Here is a 22,135-nt window from a genome sequence, read left to right as displayed (position 1 = left end):
GAACCGTTCAAGATAATTTGACACATCCTGTATTGTATTTACGAATGGCAGATACGCTGTGCATCGACCTGATAGCTCTTTAAGTTTTTTTGTTTTTTTCCCCCTCTTTTTTTTTTTTAAAAAAAAAAAAAGAAATAAATATATAACTAAATAAAATTTTAAACGTTGCGCCCCTTGCCAATTCCTGGTTGAAAAGTCCTTAATGAAATGGACAAGAATTATCCAAGAATTATTGGCATGGTCGTCATCTTTGTAAATGTCTCCTGAGCCTATTACTATTACAAAGTGGTTTTCTTCGCTCATATCCTTTTAGGTTATGATTAACTCCGTCCTGCTAAAGTCAAACTTAATCCAGGCTGTCGGGTTCTTGGAAAAAAAAAAAAAAAAAAAAAAAAAAAAAAAGAGGCAAAGGCAGCCGACCACTACTTTAGTTAGGTTACGACTCCGTACGGTGTCCGGTTACCCTTCTAAATCAACGGAGTCCCTAACCCACACGATCGGTTCCCCCTGCCTAGACTAGCTGGGAGTAATGGCATGAGCCTACCGAGTACCAGGCTACTTTAAGTATAATTCCTTTTCTAGTTCCGTGGCACTGAAAGTATCGAATTTCACGCTGTTTCCTATGCGCGTGCTGCACTGCATATGGTGATAATCATAACTGGGATCGTCATTATTCCTCATCAATACCATTCCTATCACCAGTCTTCTTGTAAAAATTGATCACCAATAAGCCGTTGAGTTTGGCTCCTATCTCTTTGTCTCTTCCTTCAACTGATCCTCCCGGTTGTTTGATTTTGAAAACTATCAGCCACCCCACTCAAGGCCAGCCTGATAGCCCCAGAGCGCGGAGCCATCAGTATGGGTGCAAGGCCGACTGTAAGCCTTTCCCTTTCTAAAATTTACCATAGTACCTTGGTTTCACTGTCAGCTTGTTAAAGTAACAGCTGCTTTCCCATAATTTCAGCCCTTGTCAACTTGCTTTCCTCCACTCGAATGACACTAACCAACAATGTCTCAGGAATCCAGTCGTGACTAGTAAGTCTCTACTATTTGCTTCATAATGCCTGTCCAATTCCGCCGTGGATAAAATAGAGCTGAGTTGGTTGGAAGTTTGGAACTAACAGCTGTAAACAGTGACACTCAGTCATTGACGGCAAGTGTAACAGACTACCCCATTGAGAATGGCAGACGATACCATAAGTACCATGAAGGATGTATGTTGTCTGTTGGATAAAATGCTGTTTCTGGCTCTCTGACTGACATTCTCAGCGTATATATACCCGAATGACGAACAGGAACTGGACCGGTTGGACATGCAACACCATATGATAAAAATGGTCAACGGTGGACGCCTGTTCTTCGCTCCACTAGAACATCCTAAGCGAATTCTTGATATTGGCACCGGCTCTGGAATATGGCCCATCGAGATGGGTAAGTATTTTCATCCGTTTCTCCGCGCCATTTTTGAGCGGTCCCTTATCATTTTCGCCCTACATAGCGCCCATCTTCCCAGAAGCCGAGATTATAGGCACCGATCTTTCACCCGTGCAACCAACCGAAGTTCCCGAAAACGTTCACTTTCTAGTGGATGATGCCACCGAAGATGAGTGGTTATGGGGCCCCAACCACTTTGACCTCATACACACTGGGCACATGTCAGGGTCTTTACCCTCATTTAAAGAACTCCTACGCAAGGCTTTTAATCACCTGAAGCCAGGAGGTTATATGGAATGTCATGAATTCGACCCGAAACCAAAGTGCGATGATGGTACAATGCCACCGGACGACCCTGAAAAATTCAGTGAATTTGCTTTGCAAGACTGGTGTGATTTGAACGTTCGCTCCGGCCAGATCACAGATCCGCCACGGCAGTTTCGTGTAGCTCACCGAATTGCACGTTGGATGAGAGAAGTTGGGTTTGAGGATGTACAAGAACGCATCAAGAAAGTTCCGAACAACCCATGGCCTACCGACCCACGCATGAGAGAAATCGGCAAGTGGAATGAGACAAATTGGCTGGAAGCCCTATCGGGATGGTCCTACAAACCTCTTATTGCCTTAGGCTGGTCGAAGCCTGAAATCGAGGTATTCCTGGTCGACGTCAGGAAAAGTATCCAGAACCGTGACGTTCACAGTTACTTGGACTTTTTTGTCGTGACAGGAAGAAAGCCACTGCCAGGGGAGCAAAAACCATAATGCATTGCCTCACCGCTTCTCCCAAGTCCCCATTTCATATACATTTTTGTCTTTTCTTTCACTTTGTTGGCTTTATTGGCGTGCATTAGCATAAGATACCATTGACTGAAAAAAAGTTATGCATGAGAAGGCGTGTAGGGCTCTCTTCCACTTCCTTCATTGTTGATTTTCTCCTCCACTTTGCTTTTCTCTCCAGTTTCTCTTTGAATATGTCAATTTTCCTTCATTGCTAAATATACCCCATGGTTAAGAGAGCATCCGAGCTGGAGACTGCCAATAAGCAGTAACTAGCTTAAGACTAGGAAGACAAGTGGATGGACGGATTTATATATAGACTCATAAAGGCTATGTCTTATCTGCTAATACTTTGCAATATAAGACGACCAACTCGGTCATTCTACTCAGAACATCCAAGGCAGCATCCATCGAGGTGTCCATGTAAGGGCGCAGGAGCGTACTACCGCAACCTGAGGTATGTAAATCGGGCAATTCTGGTTGGTGCGGACAATAGCTTAGTCATCTGACTAAGGAACTCCGTGATCAACTTTCCTCCGTCAACGATTCTCTAGTACTCATAGCTGTCGACAGCTCTCGGGCATTCAATTGCTGTCGCATGCTTTCACTCCCTCATGTCTTTCGGTAGACATGCATATAGGCATGCTGTACCGCCTTCCTCACACTGCTTAGTTGATCATGTATGGATTAGCGAAGATTTCCTCGCGTCAACGTTCCGACGGTTCGCAAACGGTCAACGACGCTATGAGAGCCGAGTGCCGGGACCTCTAGAGGCAAGGAGACGGTTGGCGAAGAGGAGGAACACTGCACTTGCTAGTCTAGCAGGATCGGGGCCACTGGATGACATTGGGTGTTTGTTTGGGCGCAATGGACGGGAGCACATGAAATGGGTTGGTGGGCAATCACGGAACGCACCGCAAGAGGCTCAAGGTAGGCGCTGATCGGATAAGAGAGCATATGCTCAATCCAGTTCTAGAAGAATATCTAATATTTTTCAGGGTCAGCTTTTTACGCAATTGGTTCGCCCGCTTATCCTTTACCCTTCTACAATGAGACCGCCGAATCGAATGAACTCGCCAGATCATCTGGGTGGCCGGGATTTTCATATGTAGCCGACAAGGCGTCTCTCGAACAAAGCTTGGCGGAATACCTGAAGGACTGTCAGACGATTGCGGCTATCAAGGATATTGTTCGTAAAATGCGAATCGATCTTCAGCAGGAGCCTGCCTACAGCCGGTCAATATTCGAGCATCTACTGTCTCACAAATGCGCCACCGACGAACTCGTTAGGTTTCTAGATGATCCACATTTAAACACTCGGGGAGCAGGGAACTACCTTTACACAGTGGAGCGTTTCGTTTCTTGCGGGGCGGACCTATCCAAACGGTCAGCTCTCCTAGGCAACGTTACTACAGCACTAGAGCTAGGGAGAATACCTGAAAATGAACTATGCCAGATCATAAAGGTTCTGCGTGAAAGAGTCATCGGTGGTGCTGTGGTGAAACAACGGGACGCGAGAATTTTGACAGCTTACTACAGGGGAATGTGGGATGCGATTGGAAGGTGCAACATCTACGAATACGAAAACCTGGATAAGGAAACAATTGAGACATGGCTAGAAGGGCTAGAGAAGATGGACTTGTACGGCTCTTTTGTCTTGGCAAAAGACATAATCAGCGCGACACAAGATCATTACTGGGCTTCATTGTTCATCACACGATTCTTGAAGTTATCCTTCGATCATAAACCGGATGGAGACTACATAAGCAGTCTCTTGAGTTGCTTTACACTTGATAAGGCCTCTCTTTGTATAATCGCTGTCACCGAATTACTGGCTTCGTCCCGGAAACAGCGTCTGTTTGAGATGTGGCAGGACCATTTACGCCGGCTTCAGAACATCCCCAGCCTCGTTTCCTCATCAGCCTGGAGTGAGTTACGGGTCACTACATCATCCAGTACCTCCTGCCTGACACAAGAACAACGGATAATTCTGCGACTCTGGGTCTTGCGAACCTTTAGCGAGTACCTCCCTGAAGGGCCCCTATGGCGACAAGTTGTAAGGGCCACAGATTATTCTGTATCCCGCCTCCTCAGTCTCTACAAAAGTCATGTGGACAGGGCCAACACTGAGAGCTTCCTGAGCAGCCTCGTAGGGGGGATTCATGACCTGGGTATACCACCTAGCGGCCTTCTGATGCTAACCGTTCACTTGAAGATCGGAAAGCGGATGACAAAAGCGACCCGGCGTACTTTGAATAGGCTAGAGTCGTCAAACGTCTCCCTTCTAGACATTTTCGCAAATGGGGATGCTTACAGGAAGACGGTCCCTCATCTCTTTTCGGACTTCGAAAGGTTGGTCCGGCAAATTAATGTCACAAGTCCTTCATTTGTGGAAAACAGTATCCATATTGCAAGTACGGGTGATTCTCAGAATGTCTGGACTTTAATTCGGCTACTTCGTTGCCACACACCCCTGAAAATCGCCTTGTCAAGATCGTGGGGACCCATTCCAGACCCTTCACAAAAGGCCCTTGTACGCTACTATCCAGAAGCTAGGACCAGTGAGTGCCCAGATCCTCACGCCGCCCTTGATATGGTGCACCTCATTGCCATCTCGATCGCTAGCTCGAAGCAGCTAAGCGCACGCCGTGCCTACGGCCTGATTCAATGGCTCTATCGTTTCTTAGTAAAGCATGGTGCACCCGTGAAGCCCTCCCTTGTGCGTGCTATGTACCATGTTGGGGTGGTACGGTACCGAAGGGAGGGGCTGCGCCTTTCATCAATACAATACGCATATATATTGGATGTCGTGGAGGAGGTCGAAGGTCCCGAAGTCCTCGATATCATGGTGCCGAGGGTTGGCCAATCTGATTCATCTACTAGTCAGCTTGAGTTGCAATGACCCTCGTCTCGTCTTCTCCGAAACTTGAAAGATAATGCAGGAAGCTTGTTATCTGTAGAAATTTCTGAAGTGATTATGAATTATACCCGGGTGTATTTGACGTTATGTATACTACATCACTCTGTAAATACAATCATGCAACTGTTAGCAAATAAGATTCGATCGGTTGAATATCGGTCGGACAACGTGCGCTCTAGTATTCAACACCTACGTCGTGCTAACTACCAGATGTGACCTGTGTATTTCCACCTGTATCTTCGTAGGCTCTTTACTGAATAATACACAACAAAACTATCGCGATATACTCATCATGTAATTCCTTCGTGCGTAATTCAGTGTAATAAAGAATAAGGCTCTGTCAATATCGGTTTACTTCCTAACTCACGAGTCCACCTCCATCAGGTTAGGGTCCCCGGAGACCTCTTCCACAGTGACATATTTCCTCATGTCCTCCTTGCTTATGACCTTCTGGTTCAAATAGGCAGTAGTGCCCCTAGGGAAGCGGTAATTGCGTTCCTTCTGACCACGCTCGTTGGGCTTGATATAGTTCCGCAGGAGTTGCGTGGGCTTATCCTTCTCGATGACACACACGTCCACATTGCTACCCGATCCCAGATCGTTGAAAATACCAGCCTTGATCGCCTCAGCGCAGAGCTCGACCGCTTCCTCGCGGTTCAGGTTTGGCTTCCACGTCGACTCAAAAACGGACATGGCCGCCAACGATCCAGAACCCATAGTCACATACGGAAGTTTATCTGTCGAACCGTGGGCGTGGACTGTGTATAGACCGGTGCCAGTCGGGTCAACACCGGCTACCACCAGATATGCACCAATGTGTCCCTGGTAGCGGAAGAGGTGTTGCTTCAACATGGTCATGCAGGTGATTACTCGAGGGTCCCGGCCCGTTGAGAGGGAGTGCAGTTCGATGTTGGAACTAATCAGGGCGGTGGTGAACTCCGTGTCTGCAGCTGTACCAGCACCAGCACACCAGATCTTAGGCGAGATATAGTGTAATTTCTCGCAGTTCTGTATCCCACCAATTACTATCAGTAAAGCTGCTTGTCACGTAACCGTAGCTGCCGCGGAAGACGGAGGATATGGTAGATGGTCGGTCCGTACCTTGTCTGCTACGATGGGTCCGCTAGTAGCTCTGGTATCTGCCGCAATCTGTGATGAGGGTCAGCTTTAAAGGACAAAGGGTCATAAGAGATCGCTATCAGAATTCTAGTATAACATACCACAACACCATTGTCAAAAATACATCCCACAATAGTGGTACCTGTACTTGTAGCCTTAGGTAGAGGCACTCCCTTGGCGTGGAGAGCCGCGTTGCGGTTGTAGTTGGAGAAGTCAAAGCCGGTCATGGTGTTGGTGTGGAGTAATTATAGATTGTATAGAGAGACAGCCACGTAAATTCAAGAGATCAAAGGTTTCACCCTATCAAACTACCCAGGACAAGTAGAGGATAAGTAAGGTGACGGAAATGAGAAGGAAACAGCTGTAGCTAGTGGGTTGGTGATGGCGGCGAGGTCGAGCTGGAGTGACGAAGCTCCCGCAGCCTGATCTCGGTGCCTCAGGCGCTGAAGACGCCCGGCCCGTGAGAAGCTCCTGCTGTTTTTGTCCGTCGAGATCGTCCGCCGCTATTGCTTTCAATTGCTTGCTTGCTGTCAACTACCATTCACCAAGCCGCTTGGCTTTTCTTGTTTACAACACTCGGTTTCTGTGTACAGATTTCACTCTGTAGTTTATCCATTCTCTCACTCTCTATAATTCTCCCTTCCCTTGAGGGGAGGTATTCAAGATTTTTGCGCGCACTTGGCAGCTTTTTAACCGGAGTCCCCAAGCACTCCAGCGTCGCTCATTTTCATCTTTACCACAGAGCCCTCCTTCTCCCCATGCTCCAAAGAGCAGGGTATCACTAGGCGACCGTCCCCGTTCAATATCAGCCGACTTCGACAGACTAAGAATGGCTTTCAGCTTCGGGGCGTCTAACCCCGCTGGCGGCAATATTCCAGCGGAACTAGGACCTGAGCTCCCAGATGTCTATGCTGAGGTCCGTCGCGCTCCTATGCCCGTCATTGTTTTAGGTTCCCCGCAGACGAACTAACTCTGAATACAGGAAGTCGGATTCAAAGGTGTCTCGAGCGACAGCAACGTCCGATTACTTTCTACGGCTTGGCCTGACGATGCCCTTCCGGCTCCATCATCCTCGCTTCTAGCTGTTGCGCCCACGAAAGGCATCGTCGTTGGTGCAGGCCCGGACTCATTGGCAATTGCCTCCTCCGACGCAGTCAGGAAAGCTATTTCCGCTGTCACCGAAGACAAGGCCAAAACAAAACCCTTCCAACCACAAGCAACGATACCCCTTCCCGCACGTCCCACGCATGTAGCCTTCACTTCAGGCGATGACGCCCTAGTACTAGCCACAGAGAACAGCTCTCAGCTTCTGGTCTACGAAACTACGAGTCTGTCAACGGGCAATGCGCAGCCGGCCTTATCTATACCAACGAATGGAGCCACTTTTAGATCCCTTGCTCCGAATCCTGCGCCGCCATCTGATGAGGCGCATTCGTCGCTCGTCGCGCTCGTCACGACTAATGGTGAGCTCTTGGTTGCCAACCTTAAGGCGGGAAACCTAGTTTCGGGGCCGAATGGCAATGTCTTGAAGACTGGGGTGAGCTCCGTTTGCTGGAGTAACAAGGGAAAGCAACTCGTTGCGGGACTTGCTGATGGAACCGGTTACCAAATGACCCCAGATGGTACCCAGAAAGACTTGGTACCACGTCCTTCTGATCTAGAGGGGAACTGCCATGGTAACGCTCAATGCCACATGTCATAGGTTCTCAATTAGCTAACTGAATTCAGTGTCCTCTATTGCTTGGTTAGAGAACGACATATTTTTGATGGTGTATACGCCGAATGATGCCGAGGATGAATCCGGTCAAACGCCGTCATCTTCTTATTACGTTATCACAAGAAGAAAACAGACACCGTTTCTGATCCAAAAGCTGCCTGAATTATGCATACCTTTTGGAGTCAAACGCGCCCCGGCTTACCAGTTTATTGCACGTCTCAGAGATTATAAGCCACATTTGAAGGATGTTCTAATTGTCTCTTCTACTGCGTCGACCGACGTTGGCCTTGTGACGAGGTCGGAGCAACCATTGGCAAGTGATGATGCAGCCAAGGCCACGATAAATTTGTTCGCCACGACCGAACTTAATGATGACACAAAAAGGGCTTCTCCTCCCCTTACAGACTCCGGTGAGGAGACTTCAGTGATTGGTTTGGGAATCGACCTGAGCAGCACAGAAATTGTTGTCTCTCCCATAGCAGGCGAAGATATTTCTGAAAGCTCAACTCCCTTGCCGAACCTATTGCTTCTCAACAATGAAGGTATCCTCTGCTCATGGTGGTTCATATACTCCGAGTCTATTCGTCAGAAACTTCCATATCATGGCTTGGCCTCCGTAGCCCAGCCCCAGCCCCAGCCCCAGCAGCAGGCGCAACCGCAGCCGCCCAAACAGCCAGCGTTTGGACAATCCGGTTTCGGCAGTCCATCTGCACTGGGGGCACCTTCTCCGTTTGGAAAACCCTCTGCCGCACCGGCTTTAGGAAGCCGCTCACAACCTATATTTGGGACACCTTCATTTGCTGCCCCGTCCCAGATAGGATCCCAGGCGGGACATTCCTTCGGCACTCCGAGTGCAATAAACCGTGGGTCCCTCCATTTTTGTAAACCTAGCTTCGGATCTATGGACGCATCGACCTTTGGGCAACCTTTGGCCACACCTGGGACGGGATCTCCTTCCTTCTCGCTCGGAACTCCGGGTGCTACATCTGGAGGCGGCTTCGGTTCATTTGCTAGTACGGGAGGTTTTGCTGGGCTTGCAGCATCCAAGCCACCGGGGGAATCGCCCTTCGGGAAGAAGGCTGGAGAAAGCCCTTTCTCGAAGCCTTCCGGTCCATCGGTGTTTGGTAGCCAAGCTGATACAAGCACAGCTTTTGGTTCTCAGAAAACAGAACCGGCAAAGAGCCCGTTCGGTCTTCCCACTGGTGGGTTCAAATTAGAACCCTCGTTTAAGGGCGACGGAACTGCTGTCAATGATGGCCCCAAACCGGAGAAACCTTCCGGCGGGCTATTTGGTTCTTTCGATGAGATGGTTTCCACGCCTACTAAAGCCAGCCCGCCTATAGAATCCATGGACGATATGGAAGATGAACCCACCACCACCCAGCAGGAGAAACCAGAGGCCAAGCAGCCAGCGCCCTCATTGTTTGGAGCGCCGACCAAATTTAACACACCTGCACCTTCGTCGCTCTTCGGTACTTCCAACCAACCTCAACAGCCCTTTGGCGCAGCCCAGACGAACAAATCTCCGTTCTCAATCCTCGGCAATTCTGATAAGCAAGCATCGACCCCTCTGTCTCCACCATCAGACAAAACACCCGTTGCCAGCCCACCCTTGAAAAAGGAAGATCTTGCTGATGATCAGAAGACTCCTGGTGCTTCAGAAGAGCCACCACTGCCTCCCGACCCAACGAGCAAGGTCTCCTATGGACCTGGTGACACTTCCGCGTCCTCCAACGTTTCTAAGAGCTCCATCGATGACGCACCTCTTCCTCCTGACTTCACTACACAACCAAAGTCCATTCTGCAGGATGACAGGGAAGAGCCACCGCTGCCTCCTGACTTTACTTTGAAGAGCAAGGAAGACGCTCTCGAGGAAGCTAAACCTGAAGAGGCACCACTTCCTCCTGATTTCACTGCAGCAAAGCCGTCGCCCACTCCTGCAGATGTCCCGGGCCCTGTCCCTGATGACTCAGAAGCAGAAGCAGAAGAATCCGAGAAGGAATATAGTGATGAGGCAGAAGAGTCTGATTTCGCTGATAGTGGTGAGGATGTTGAAGATGAAGCTGAGGAACAGGAGGAAGAATCTGAGGCGGAAACTCCGGAGATATCACCAGAAAGTTCGTTTGGGACTGGGTTTTCTAACAAAACTTCAGCTGGTGGGTTATTCACGGGATTATCCCAACCTAGTCAGACTTCGAATCAACCGCCACGGCAATTATTTGGAGAGGTTCGAAAACCTTTCCTACCTCCAGCGCCCTCGGCAAATCGCGAGTTCCCAAGGTCGCCTAGTCCAGTACGAAATGGCGCCCCAAAGAGTGTGTTCAAGTCGCAAGCTCCAGGCAGCACCCTTGCTGCACGTAAGGCGTCTCTCGGTGATTTAGCGAAACGTGAAAATCAATTCCGACAGCCTTCGGCACAGGCTATTGAGGAAGCACAAGCTCAACAGAAACTCCAAGCGCAGCGACAACAGGAAGAGACACTGTCACTCTCCGACGATGACGAAGACGAAAGGCTTCGTGCCGACCTTGCTCGGCCCGTAGAACCCGTGCCTACCCTCGATCCTTTCCTCCCTCATCAAGACTACACTGGCCAGACGAGTAAGCCAGGTATCCCCGGCCAAATTGAAAGGCTATACCGGGATATCAACTCTATGGTAGATACACTAGGCATCAACGCACGGTCCTTGACCGCTTTTCTTATGTACCAACAATCATCCAGTAATTCAGACTGGGTCAGTGTGTTGCAGGGTGACCACCCAGCAGATCTTCTGGACGAGAAGCTACGTCTTTCTGAAATCGAGCAGCTTGATGATGCCCTAGTCATGCTTGCCGGCGAGCTTGAGAAACAACGAGTCCAAGGGGTGGAGAAGAAACTCGAGGACTGTCGAGAACTATTGAGCAAAGATATACTCACACTGCGAGGCCAATGTGCTAGTATTCGGAAGACACTGGATGCCCACACGGACTCCGCTGCAATCGTTTCCGCGCCACTGTCGTCAGAACAAGCAAGTCTTCAACAGGATCTTCGGACAGCGTCTACCGAGATACAGGCAAGACTAGCAGATTTGGAGTCCGCCGTTTCTCTCCTACGAGCCAAGATTGCCGAGGCCCCTCGCTCTGACAGTGCCTCACGCCAATCCGTTAAACGGCCGACAGTCGAAGCGGTCACATCAACCATCTCTACTATGATGAACATGGCTGAAAGCAAAAGCAGCGATATTGATTTTCTGGAAGTACAGTTGAAGAAGCTGGGTATTGACACGACTGCATCGCCAGCAAGCCGTGAGGGGTCGCCATTTACAACTCCTAAAAAGTCTGTGGGAAGACTCCCTACAACGCCAGGGTCGCGGGGCTCTCTTGATGGTCCCCTCAGTTCATACCACACACCAGACTCCGCTGCTCGCTTCCGCTCTAGCATCAATGGGTCAGCGCGCGCTAGCCGCCTCCGAAGCGTGGAAGGCGTTGGCGATCTTGTCAGCAAAGAAGAGAGTGCGCAATGGAAGGCAAAGGTGCAACGCAGGCAACATATTGTTGGAAACCTGAAGAAGGCAATTGGTGAGAAGAAGTCGAAGGTTAGGAGTGTTGGTGACCTGTAGAGGTGCATGTTTGAAATCTGTTTTGTCTTTGATTCATGATATGAACAATCCTAAAAATAGCGGGATATGGGCGTGGGGAGCAATTGGCTATTTTCTCTGTACATAGCATTAGTCGCTGTTTGATTGGCATATCGGTCTGGATATTGACCCGCTACTGATGTTTCATTAATGATGTGATATCTTTACAATAACCTCATACTACCACTATTGACATTTGATCTAACTAGGGTGGGGAACTGCGGCCTTGATGACTGAGGCGCTGGCACTGACATCATCGCCCGCAAGGTGACATGATTTCATCAAAACAATTGTTTTCTTCTTACTTTCTTCTACCTTTTCGACTTTTGTTTTCCAAGCCCGGGTCAATCTTCACCAGTCCTTCAACATATATAGTTTTTGAACCCACCAAGTTGAATTGGGTCGGTCTTGGAATTGCAACCCACCATATCATATCATACAAAGCTCCAACAACCCCACCAATGAAGATGGCTCTCCTAGTCAGCGAATTTATTCATTTCCAGCTCAAGCCTTCAGTAAAACCCGAGGACCCCTCAAACGAAGAAGGCCAAGCACTACTCCAACTCTTTCAAACAGCTAAGCACCAAAGCGGATATAAAAGCTCAGCATGGGGCAGAACAATAGAGGACGAGAATATTATAGTATGGGTAGTTAGTGAGTTCCCACCATCTTTCCTTCTCCTCTTCCCAAAAGAAAAAAAATTAAAGGAGGGGACAATCCTATCCAAAATAAAAAACGAAACAAGTTACTAAACAGATACCACAGACTGGGCCGACGCGCACGAAGGAATCCAACCCCAACTCCTAGGCCCATACCTCGAACCCGACACGCAAGTGAGCGTCATCTTCACGACACTCACTCCATCAATTACTGAAACCGAGTCCCTAACCACCAACCCCGTCACGGAGCTGGTCGCGCTCACCTTTCCCAGCTCCCTGACGCCCGACGAGCAAAAGAAGCTCAATGCCGATCTGATTGAGTTCCGGGCTGCGCTGACGGAGGAGTTGCCTAAGGGTGGAAGGCCGAAGTCATGGGCTATGGCGCAGGTGGAGAGGCCTGGTACGTTGGACCATGAGAAGAGTCCGTCTGGACAGGCGGTGTTGCATCTTTTGGCAGTGGGGTGGGATTCGGTCGATGTGCATAAGGCTGCGAGGGAGACGGAGGAGTTTAAGAGGACGATTGCGCCTATCAGGGAGAAGGCGATTCCTTCTGTGCCGCCGTTGGGAATGAAGCATGTTTCTTTTAGGAAGGTTTGAAGTGGTTGTGAATGGAGGGAGTGTGAATTGAATTACGTTAGATTGGTGATAATGTGTACAACGAATGTTGACGGACAGCGCTTTTCCATAAATTACAAGTTGGAAGGCATATACCCGAAACGAATCATTAAAGTCACCATGAACAGACGACTTTTGAGCAACGCAAAAAGAAAGCGAAGGGAAAAAGGAAAAAGGAAACCCCATATGCTCCTGGAAGAAATAGAACAGATTAAGCAAGCTCGTAGACTCATTCCTCCGCTTAGATACGGTGCTTTTCGCTTTCTATATAGCAAATTAGTAACGGGATACTGGAGAATGATCCGGGAGTCAAAACTAACCAAGTCGGGAGTAAAGCATATACAAAGCCATCTGGTTACACTCTTGGGTGCCTGTGATAGTCACCAGACGTTCGTTGCTGTTCTCCTGTGGCTCATTGATCTTGATCACACTGCCACTAAGGTGACGGATCTCGTTGATCTTAGCACCACCCTTGCCGATAATAGCACCGACCATGTCGTTGGGGATATAGATCTGCTGAGTCAGTGGTTGACCGGGCATAGCTCCGCCAACAGGGGCGACTGGAGTCGGACCACCGCGTGCGGGAGCAGCCTGAGGGGCACCATACGGGGCAGGCTGGTGAGGGCCTGCGCCGGCATACGGTTGAGGTGCACCGCCATAGTGCATGGCAGGCTGAGCTACAGGGGCGGGAGCGGGTTGTCCATGAAGATAAGGAACACCGTAAGCACCCGCAGCAGCCCGGTTGGGGTGTGGGTGGTGGCGCTTGAACGTATCAGGGTGACCATATTGACCGCCAGCGGGCTGAGGGACATAAGGGACAACCTGCATACCACCAGGCACAGCTCCAGCAGGCCCGCCGCTACGGGTGGCATAGGCAGAAGCTGCCGGTCCACCAAATCGTTCCGTGAGCTGCTCAACCAGCGTCACAGCAACGTAGTAGGTGGCAATGTGAACTGCATCCGCAACACCCAGAATTACAAGGGACCGCTCAGTGGACAATGGAAGACAAGCATCTGAAGCGTTGAGACGAGCGCCAGAGGCCTCTTGGATCTCACGTATACGGCCACCGCCCTTGCCAATGATGGAACCAATGAGAATATGGGGGATCAGCAAACGCAAGGGGTATGTCTTGGATTGGGCAGTGGAGGGAGCATCAAGGGGTTCATTGTTTAAGGTACGAATGATCAAACCAAAAGCCTAAAGCCCAGTCAGCAAGGCCAGTTAAACTTCGGCTAAGTAACAAGGATGCATATAACCAACCTTAGCAACAGCGTCCTGTGGACCACTGACAGTCAAGATACGTTCCACTGCTCCACGAGAGTAATCGCTGACAGTGCACTTGGCGCCGGAGAGACGACGGATCTGTGATACATTCTCACCACCTTTACCAATAACGGTAGCAGCCTCCTGGCTAGAGATTACAGCCCGAATATGGATCCAGCTTGACTCGTCTTGGGGACGATGCTGTTCGGATTGAGCGCCAGTTTCGGCGTGGGACGCAGTGGACTGGATAGGCTGGGTCTCAGGGTGAGTGCCCTTCGCATTAGGAGCATCAGGCACAACCGTATCGTCTTGGCTATCGGCATTGGCACTGGGCACACCTGAGGACTCAGTCTTCACTTCCGCATACGCCTCGGACTCATCGCCTTTTACTACTTTGTCCAAAGCAGGACGCTTGGCCTCCGGTTGATCATTGGGACCTGATGGCGAGGAAGGGTCCTCCAAGGGACGCTTGGTGGATTGCAAAGCTGATGGAGAGGCAGACATATTGCTTCTCGACTGTGTAGTCTTGCTTCACTTACGCAGGAAGTCGAAGTATCAAAATAGCCTTTTCTTTTTTTTTTCTGCTTTATTTGATCGACTATGTACACCAGGAGTTCCCAATAAGACTTGCTGGTGCTGGCGATCGGGAGAGGGAATCTGGTGCTTGAAATGACTAGGAATGCTGGTGGTAATCGTGCACAGTGATGAGAAAAAGTGATGTTGAGGAAGGATAGCCGGTGGAAGAGTGAATATGCTGGGAATCACGGGCCTTGGATATGAGCAGAAAGCTTCGCGTGTGCAAAGCTGTGCTGGGAAAAAGAGAGGAGGAGAAGAGATGATCGGATCGGGCACGATAAAACGGAGAGATGTAGACGGTGATAGTAGTGGTGGTGAGGATTCAGGGTCCGAACGTGAATGGGAGCTGACAGGCTGACAGCGTGGGCAAAGGGAGAATATGAGAGCAAAGTCAAGTTGCTAAATCTTTACTATCCCTTTTCCTCCAAAGAAAACACAACGTTTATGATCGAGTCGCAGGGTGTAAGAACAGAGAGTCTGCCACGCGCCGGGCTAAAAGGGGCTTGAACAAACGCTAAAACAGCGGATAAGAGCCAAGTAATAAAGACAGGCAGTCGACTCCACCGTTGCGACAAAGATGAAGATGCCAAGCAAAAGGGAGAAGGTGACGATGATGGATGGAGGGGAGGAAGTCGCGATGTCGCGGTGAAGAGATGAGGTTAAGGTGTGATTGAGGCGAAACGGTGGCACGGGATCACACTAGCCTGCCTTTGGCATAGTCTACCCATCCGTCATCATCACGTGCGGGGAGGGCATAGAAAACAAGCCCAAGCAATACATGAAAACCAAGATATCTCCTCTCACTTTGTTGTGATTCAAAGAAACAGACATTGATCTAGATCCTGTGGCCTTGCTGGTGTGGATATTCTCCAAGCTTCGACAACCCAACCCGTGTTTCATCTATATCGTGCTGCACCGTCAATCTATCCCTATGGATGTACCTCAGGAGACAGTTGATAAGATCCAGCGTTTCGCAGTGAAACGGGAGAAAGCCGAAGAGAGTTATGATCAACAAATCAGCTCGGCCACTCTCCAGGCGTATAATAAGAAGCTGGATGAGACCCTGAAAAATCTTCAGGACCGAGTTAAACGCCAAGAAGATGATTTGCGCAAGGTATGCAAGCCGAAGAGCGTGCAAATATAGAAACAGAGACGCGATACTGATGCGCGCAACAGCTCCGCTCGGTCAACGCGGTTGATCTTTCTAAGATCGGCGCGGACCCTTGGTCTCGCGTTTCGCAAGTTAGAAGAGCCAAGAAGGCGTATGACTCTCTCCTGGGGTTGGAAACAGAGCTCCCAAGCTCTGGGTCTCCTCTGCCATCCTTGCTTGCGGTCGAGGAGATATCTCGGTTGGTCAAGGAGAGCAAACTATCTGTCACTATGACAGCAGATAAGCTTTCGTCCAACCGCCAGCGCTTAAAAGTTGAAGAGGCTAATCTGCGTGATGCCCAAGCCATCAATGATGGACTACAAAAACGGATAGCTCGTATCCGTGAACAACAAGCCAAGAAGGAGCAGAAGTCGCCGTCCCAACTAGCGCATGATCTTGTCGATCAACAGCAAGAAAAGAAGGAGGAGCTTGACAAGGCGGCGGAAGAGCTGAATGTCTCTCTCCACAATTTTATTGATGAAACATTGGCACCCATGCTCGCTGCAGAAGATCTCGGTGGTCCGACTGTGGGAGATGCAATGAGTGTTTCTGATGAGACGTTGGAGAGGGGCTATACAAGTCATGGTAAGCCCAAAAAGCCGAAAGTTTCGGCAGCGAGCCATGATAGCGGCCAGCGTCGAATAGATGAACTCGTCAGGGGTCAAACGTCTCAAGGAGACAATCAAGAAGAGACCCGGTCAAACCAACGCCAGAAAGCGGCTGCTGAGATGCATGAGCTGCTCGCCGCGTTACTCGACGCAGGTACCTCCTACATTGACCTTCCCCGAGAGTCTGCCGCCTCCCGATTCCTTATAAGAGCTAAAGTAGCTCAATTCCATCCACGTGATGCCAGACGATTAAGGTTAATTGACTTCGGGCGTTCGTTAAACGATTAAAAGGCTACTCTCAATAATTGCTTTTGATGCAAGGTCCAGCTTTTACCAAACCCTAGGAATTACCAACCAATGTCTGTGGGACACATACAAATTAAGGCTATATACGGTGATAGTTGCAATAAGTCAAGAGAAAAATACAGTCACATGCGCTTAGTACGAGTAAATATTCATAGAATCGCTTCGTCAAGTCCTCATGATACAAAAGGGTAGTCAGAATTCCAATTCAACGCCGGTGGATGCACCTGATGCAGCAGACCATTAGTGAAACTCTGCTCACACGCTCTTCAATATATCAATAAAATCATCGTAAAGAACATGAAACCCGATATATAAAGATGCTAGATAGGCATCATTCCTATCCGGGACATGGGTTCTTTGGCTTTTGAGTCTTTCCGGGGTGGGCGGCTATCTGCGCGGTTGGCGGTTTTCTTTCTGGGTCTTGGGGTTTTGTTACGGGATTTAAATTCGCCAGCGCTCTTTCGACGAGTTCGCCTGGTAGCTTGACGCTTGCGGGGTTTGGAGCTTTTACTTCCCCCAGGGGCATCAGACGAGTCATCTTCTGGAACTGGGTCGGTGGTGAAGTACCGACTAGAGATGACACTGTTATCCATATCAAGGTCTGAAGCATCATCCAGAATATCACCGTCATCATACTCTTCGCTGTCACTAGTGAGATTGATGACATTGTGATGGTTGGGGTCTGGAACAACACCGTCGGCGTCATCACGATCCTTTTTCAGTTCCGCATAACGGCGTTGCGTATCTCGTACGAGCTTGAGTATCTGAGTACCATACCGAGTAACCTTATCTTTATCTATGCCGGGAATTCTGGAAAGCTCCGACAGGTCTGCTCTGACATCAGTATTGCTCCCTATTACTAATGGCTAGTGGTGTTGCTCACCTTTGGGAAAGGCTATGACCATCTCCCGCAGCACCCCGTCAGTGAATGGCTGATTGCGAAGGCCTTTCTTAAGTACAATCTGTTAAGACAAGTTAGCAATATGTTCCGAATTCAGCAAGATGAAGAGGAAGTCTCACATCCTGGCAGTAATTTTTAGCATAAACCATGAAATCCTCCGCTACAGCCTTATGGAGAGGGTCAAGCCGGTCAAACCTGGAATCCTGAGTAATCGGCGGGCCTGGAGTAAACGGTTTCTCGCGCCTCGGCTTGCCAGCTATCCGAATTCTCTCGAAGCCATCACTGTCTCTATCACTATCAGAGCCTGCTTCGTATTGATAACGGGCTAAGCGACGTTGGTTCGCCGCTTGAACAGGCGATGACACGTTTGTGGACTGCGGATGGTAATCTTTGCGAGATTCACTCCGAGGCGGTTGAGCTTTTTTGTTTGGTGAAACTCTAACATGAAGCTGTAATTGACGCCGACCACTCTCAAAATCAGGGGCACGACGTCCAAGCTTGATGTACTGCACAGCAAATCTACTGCCGTTGACTACATTCTCTTCGAACAGGGCTCCCTCGCTAAGAAGGTGATAAAAGAGTCTTTCCGCCTCTCCCATTTCTAGCGAAGAACCTTCTCCGTACCCCGGGGCCTGTCTGTGCTGAGGAGACCTAAATTTTTTTGCGCTTCCTCGGAAAATGTTCACGCAGTACGACAATGTTACATTCTCTTTTGACTCCTCGAAGTGTCGAACAACCTTGATTACTGAGGCCGCGTAGTGAGAAAAGTCACGGAGCTCGAAAACAGAGTCTGACTTGCAATTATCACAGGAAGCATTGCAGTCCTCTCGACGAAAATACTCGTTGAAATATGCAAGGATTTGGACTCTTCGACAGTCGCTTTTGTTTTCACAAAACTGCACAACATTGCGTAGCATTTGTCGCTGTCGGTTCTTCTGTTGCTTACTACCATCGCTGCTGTCAATCATGCGATTGATGGTAATCGTGTCCCTGTAACAGTAATACATATAGCAACCTGAACGCTTTCCGTCTCGGCCAGCTCGGCCAGTTTCTTGATAATAGCCTTCTAAACTCTTTGGGAGGCTGTGGTGGATAACGAAGCGTACGTCCGGTTTATCAATACCCATACCGAAGGCGATCGTCGCCACTATGACATGGCTCCTCCCAGACTGCCAGCGTTGTTGAACTTCCGCCCGCTCGTCAGGTTTCATACCGGCATGATAATGTTCAGCTTTAATGCGGTAATCGTCCCTAAGACTCTTGGCGACCTTCTGGCATGTATCACGCGAAAGGCAATAAACAATACCGGATTTGTTGTGATAGGATGATTTGATCGTGTCGGCTATACTAGCCAGAAGCTCGTTACCCTTCTTCTTCTGCCTCACTTCGTATGTCAAGTTTGGTCTGTTAAAGCTCTGGGTAAAGATATCGCAACCGTCCATTTTAAGGTTGTGGATGACGTCTACCTTCACGTTCTCTGTGGCAGTAGCTGTCAAGGCCATCATTGGAACGCCGGGCAACTGAGCCCTAAGCCCCCCAAGTTCCTTATAATCAGGACGGAAATCATGTCCCCATTGACTCACGCAGTGAGCTTCGTCTATCACAATGCGTGCAAGTCGACGCCTATTATTTAGCCTTTCCAAGTTACGGATGAGGGTTTGATTCTTGTTGACCATCTCGGGCGTGATATATAACAGCTCGATTTGACCTTCTGCGTCCGAGCTCGATAGTGTACTCATTATCCATTGTCGCTCTGTCCTCTGCGTCTCGCCGTTCAACAGATACGCATTGATCTCGAGCTGGCGCAAATGATACACCTGATCTTGCATTAAACTCAACAATGGCGAAATGACTATTGTGACTCCTCTGGTAGTTCCACTCTTGACGATAGAGGGCAGCTGGTAACACAATGACTTCCCTCCACCTGTCGGCATTAGAACAAATGTATCCTTCCCACTCAGAGTGGCATCGATGGCTTCGAGTTGGTTAAGGCGGAAGCCTCGAAGATGGAAACGATCCTTTAAAACGCTTTTAACATCCTTGGACCACGGGTGATGATGCCATAAGCCATTGTAGGTCTGCGACTTCTGTGTAATAGGAGTGCGGGCAACGTTTCCAGAGGTTTCAGCAAACGCCTTGCGTGTCTGGAGATTGTTAGTCGCTGTTGAAACTGAGTAGCCATCGTCAAGGAACCCCGCGGCCTCAAGCATTTCCTCATCATCAGCGTCCAAGTCAAATTCGTCAAGCTGTTCGGCCGGAAGCGGAGATCCCATGGTACGAGTAAAAGCATGGTCATCATCACTGATCATTGGCTCATCATAGTCAAATGTTTTAGGCCAAGGGCCGGCACTTTTGAAAGATGGTTTTGCTGTCCCTGCTGGTATGTCAACTTTAGAGACACGGGAACTCAGCCCTGAGGGAACTCTGGAAGATGCAGTCTCCATAGCTTCGGGATCCGGAGGGTGGGCTGATTTCTTAGGGTTAATGTTTCTAATTGATCGAGGGGATTGCAAACGCTCTGGGCCCTGCCGAGATGGTCCTGTACTTGAAGAAAATGGAACCGGTAGAAGATCAGCTTGTACAAGCAGACGCTGTATATCAGACTCGATCTGCTCTAGCTGTAATGTGGCTTTTCGGCTTTGTTCGAGCTCCTCCGGCATTGTATTCGGGCTACCACCCTGAGAGATAACTTGCATGAGTGCTTTCTTCAGCTGATCTCTGGTTGATTCACAAGCGTGATAGGCAGCCTTTTTGTTCTTTAGGGATTTAACTGCTTCTATCCGAGCTGTAATACTCTTGTTCTCAGCAATTAATCCAGGCGCGGGCTCACCCTTCATAGCCTGCTCAAAAACGATTTCTGAATTCTTCCTTAGAGTATCCTCAAAACCCGAGATCCTTTGATTCAGAATCTCAGCGGAAAGAGTTAAGAACTTCATGACATCGCTGCTCTTTGGCTGGGACCCTGATGATCCGAGAGCACAAGTCAGACCTGAATCACCAGGGTTCGTGAATGTCCTGCTGGGGGACGTATTGGTAACAGATGGAATGGAATCCATTTCCGATGCCAGTGGAGAACGTTGCATTGCATTCTTTGCCACCCTTCGTCTTTGTTTATTCTCCCCAGATGCATCTTGAGGAAGAACAGGGTATAAAGATTTATCGCTATCTATGACGGGCGCATCATTGTCACTCATCAAATCATCAAATAGAGTTTCATCGCCGTCTTCGTCGGAATCGGCTATGATCTGGTTCGAGGCGCTAGCGTGAGAGCGCGAGGCTTCACGAATGGACTTCCGTGTCGGGGAAGATGTAACATAGGTTTTAGTCGAGCGCGTCAAACCGGACCGGGCAGCATCTGTGGTCTCATCGTTGGGCAAAGGTGAACGCACCTTGGGTGCATTCTTTCTTGGAGATACTAGATCTGAAATGTACTCCTCGCTTTTGCGTTTCTTGCCTCGCTTCTCCGTAGAAACTTTTCGACTGGGCGCTTCTTCGCTCCATAGCCGGTGCGGCTCCCCAAGCTCATCTACTGTGCCTGATGAAGCCGTAGTTTTATCAAAATCACCAGTCAAATCAATAGTATCAATATCCGAAGTTTCGACGTCAAACTTATGTTTCGTCCGGGATGGCGTCGCTGTCGTCTTGATAATACTGTTGAATGACGAAAGCGTATCGCCTTGAGTACCTTGACATTAATCATTAGTTATCCGAAAAGACTTTAGCAAATCAATAACCATACTTTTTATTGCGGGACTCTTCCGTGCCTCCCGCTGTCGCGTTGGCGATTGAGCATGTGTACGACCATTCGGCTTCGAGGGTGACCCATTAACAGCATCCGTAGGACGACTGAATAGTCGAGGTTTGCTCGCAGATTGGGGGGCCAATAACAATCGTGCCATGTCTTCGTCCGATTCTAGCTCGAATCCTTTGTCCGCATTGTCAACAGATTTACTCTGTAATGGCTGGGAGTCCCCGATTGCGATTTCTGAAACCTGGTTATCCGTTGCATGCAGTGCTGGAATCGGCCGATTTTGAGTGTGATTCTCTCGAATGGAATTGCGACTGTCGCGTACGGATGGCGATAAAGAGGGGTAAAGCGAAGGGCCCTGTTGCAACAGCCATTTGAGATGAACTTCCAAGTTGTGCCTAGTCATAGGGTCGTATTTTCACTTTCATGATTCTGCTCTTATTCTCCAGCAAGGCATTGGCGATATTCTTCGTCTAAATGTCACTGAATTCCATAGCCGGAGAAGACAAAGGGACGCGTCCCGGCGCGTTATCACCTGGGCGGTGAGTCTACCTTATATTTTGAGTATAGCCCCGTACCATCCATACATAGCATAGTTGAGTACTATGATGCCTGAGATATTCACCCATATTTATACAAGACACAAGCTGCCAGGCATTGATATAGTTTCAAACCTGTATTAATTCCTCCATTTGTAGTATTACCTAATAGATTATAGTTTACGCGATG

At 49.1% G+C, this 22,135-nt stretch overlaps 8 protein-coding genes across 8 annotated transcripts; 5 read left to right on the top strand and 3 right to left on the bottom strand.

Moving 5' to 3' along the window:
• Nucleotides 1-1,009: 1,009 nt before the first annotated feature.
• BDV38DRAFT_282847 (class I SAM-dependent methyltransferase) lies at nt 1,010-2,196 on the top strand (the record flags this gene model as incomplete). The annotated part of the gene is made up of 4 exons (XM_032059898.1): nt 1,010-1,035; nt 1,135-1,214; nt 1,270-1,431; nt 1,499-2,196. The coding sequence occupies 4 exons, from the start codon at nt 1,010-1,012 to the stop codon at nt 2,194-2,196; spliced, it is 966 nt and encodes a 321-aa protein (XP_031913662.1).
• Nucleotides 2,197-2,785: 589 nt separating this feature from the next.
• BDV38DRAFT_85340 (uncharacterized protein) lies at nt 2,786-5,165 on the top strand. The gene is made up of 2 exons (XM_032064037.1): nt 2,786-3,141; nt 3,210-5,165. The coding sequence occupies exons 1-2, from the start codon at nt 2,826-2,828 to the stop codon at nt 5,111-5,113; spliced, it is 2,220 nt and encodes a 739-aa protein (XP_031913661.1). The 5' UTR covers nt 2,786-2,825; the 3' UTR covers nt 5,114-5,165.
• A 127-nt stretch (nt 5,166-5,292) lies between these two features.
• pup1 (proteasome core particle subunit beta 2) lies at nt 5,293-6,612 on the bottom strand. The gene is made up of 3 exons (XM_032054552.1): nt 6,352-6,612; nt 6,233-6,280; nt 5,293-6,139 (listed from the first exon to the last, which is right to left on the bottom strand). The coding sequence occupies exons 1-3, from the start codon at nt 6,475-6,477 to the stop codon at nt 5,495-5,497; spliced, it is 819 nt and encodes a 272-aa protein (XP_031913660.1). The 5' UTR covers nt 6,478-6,612; the 3' UTR covers nt 5,293-5,494.
• Nucleotides 6,613-6,981: 369 nt separating this feature from the next.
• On the top strand, nt 6,982-11,875 carry BDV38DRAFT_85318 (FG-nucleoporin NUP159). Its single transcript, XM_032064036.1, has 3 exons — nt 6,982-7,166; nt 7,233-7,926; nt 7,979-11,875. Exons 1-3 carry the CDS (start codon nt 7,080-7,082, stop codon nt 11,560-11,562), a joined length of 4,365 nt encoding a protein of 1,454 aa, XP_031913659.1. The 5' UTR covers nt 6,982-7,079; the 3' UTR covers nt 11,563-11,875.
• A 172-nt stretch (nt 11,876-12,047) lies between these two features.
• On the top strand, nt 12,048-12,836 carry BDV38DRAFT_282843 (uncharacterized protein; the record flags this gene model as incomplete). Its single annotated transcript, XM_032059897.1, has 2 exons — nt 12,048-12,234; nt 12,346-12,836. The coding sequence occupies 2 exons, from the start codon at nt 12,048-12,050 to the stop codon at nt 12,834-12,836; spliced, it is 678 nt and encodes a 225-aa protein (XP_031913658.1).
• Nucleotides 12,837-12,965: 129 nt separating this feature from the next.
• BDV38DRAFT_85312 (telomere maintenance protein PBP2) lies at nt 12,966-14,744 on the bottom strand. The gene is made up of 3 exons (XM_032064035.1): nt 14,115-14,744; nt 13,175-14,051; nt 12,966-13,118 (listed from the first exon to the last, which is right to left on the bottom strand). Exons 1-3 carry the CDS (start codon nt 14,619-14,621, stop codon nt 13,096-13,098), a joined length of 1,407 nt encoding a protein of 468 aa, XP_031913657.1. The 5' UTR covers nt 14,622-14,744; the 3' UTR covers nt 12,966-13,095.
• Nucleotides 14,745-15,624: 880 nt separating this feature from the next.
• BDV38DRAFT_282841 (uncharacterized protein) lies at nt 15,625-16,739 on the top strand (the record flags this gene model as incomplete). Its single annotated transcript, XM_032059896.1, has 2 exons — nt 15,625-15,807; nt 15,870-16,739. The coding sequence occupies 2 exons, from the start codon at nt 15,625-15,627 to the stop codon at nt 16,737-16,739; spliced, it is 1,053 nt and encodes a 350-aa protein (XP_031913656.1).
• A 338-nt stretch (nt 16,740-17,077) lies between these two features.
• On the bottom strand, nt 17,078-21,812 carry BDV38DRAFT_282840 (RecQ family helicase MusN; the record flags this gene model as incomplete). Its single annotated transcript, XM_032059895.1, has 4 exons — nt 17,078-17,586; nt 17,641-17,719; nt 17,778-21,343; nt 21,398-21,812. 4 exons carry the CDS (start codon nt 21,810-21,812, stop codon nt 17,078-17,080), a joined length of 4,569 nt encoding a protein of 1,522 aa, XP_031913655.1.
• Between the last annotated feature and the right edge of the window lie 323 nt (nt 21,813-22,135).

Source organism: Aspergillus pseudotamarii, assembly GCF_009193445.1.
Source record: "Aspergillus pseudotamarii strain CBS 117625 unplaced genomic scaffold BDV38scaffold_26, whole genome shotgun sequence".
Lineage (NCBI taxonomy): Eukaryota > Fungi > Ascomycota > Eurotiomycetes > Eurotiales > Aspergillaceae > Aspergillus > Aspergillus pseudotamarii.
Note: the sequence above shows the minus strand (reverse complement) of the source record. Positions and strands in the feature narration are given on the sequence as shown.

Excerpts from the sequence above, each read along its gene's own strand:
- BDV38DRAFT_85340 (XM_032064037.1), top strand. The coding sequence starts at position 2,826 with ATGTCTTTCGGTAGACATGCATATAGGCATGCTGTACCGCCTTCCTCA. Across the intron at positions 3,142-3,209 it reads CGCACCGCAAGAGGCTCAAG|GGTCAGCTTTTTACGCAATT; the intron begins GTAGGCGCTGAT and ends AATATTTTTCAG.
- pup1 (XM_032054552.1), bottom strand. The coding sequence starts at position 6,477 with ATGACCGGCTTTGACTTCTCCAACTACAACCGCAACGCGGCTCTCCAC. Across the intron at positions 6,281-6,351 it reads TTTTTGACAATGGTGTTGTG|ATTGCGGCAGATACCAGAGC; the intron begins GTATGTTATACT and ends CCCTCATCACAG. Across the intron at positions 6,140-6,232 it reads GACCCATCGTAGCAGACAAG|AACTGCGAGAAATTACACTA; the intron begins GTACGGACCGAC and ends GGTGGGATACAG.
- BDV38DRAFT_85318 (XM_032064036.1), top strand. The coding sequence starts at position 7,080 with ATGGCTTTCAGCTTCGGGGCGTCTAACCCCGCTGGCGGCAATATTCCA. Across the intron at positions 7,167-7,232 it reads TCCCAGATGTCTATGCTGAG|GAAGTCGGATTCAAAGGTGT; the intron begins GTCCGTCGCGCT and ends CTCTGAATACAG. Across the intron at positions 7,927-7,978 it reads TCTAGAGGGGAACTGCCATG|TGTCCTCTATTGCTTGGTTA; the intron begins GTAACGCTCAAT and ends AACTGAATTCAG.
- BDV38DRAFT_85312 (XM_032064035.1), bottom strand. The coding sequence starts at position 14,621 with ATGTCTGCCTCTCCATCAGCTTTGCAATCCACCAAGCGTCCCTTGGAG. Across the intron at positions 14,052-14,114 it reads CACAGGACGCTGTTGCTAAG|GCTTTTGGTTTGATCATTCG; the intron begins GTTGGTTATATG and ends ACTGGGCTTTAG. Across the intron at positions 13,119-13,174 it reads TATGCTTTACTCCCGACTTG|AAAGCGAAAAGCACCGTATC; the intron begins GTTAGTTTTGAC and ends TTTGCTATATAG.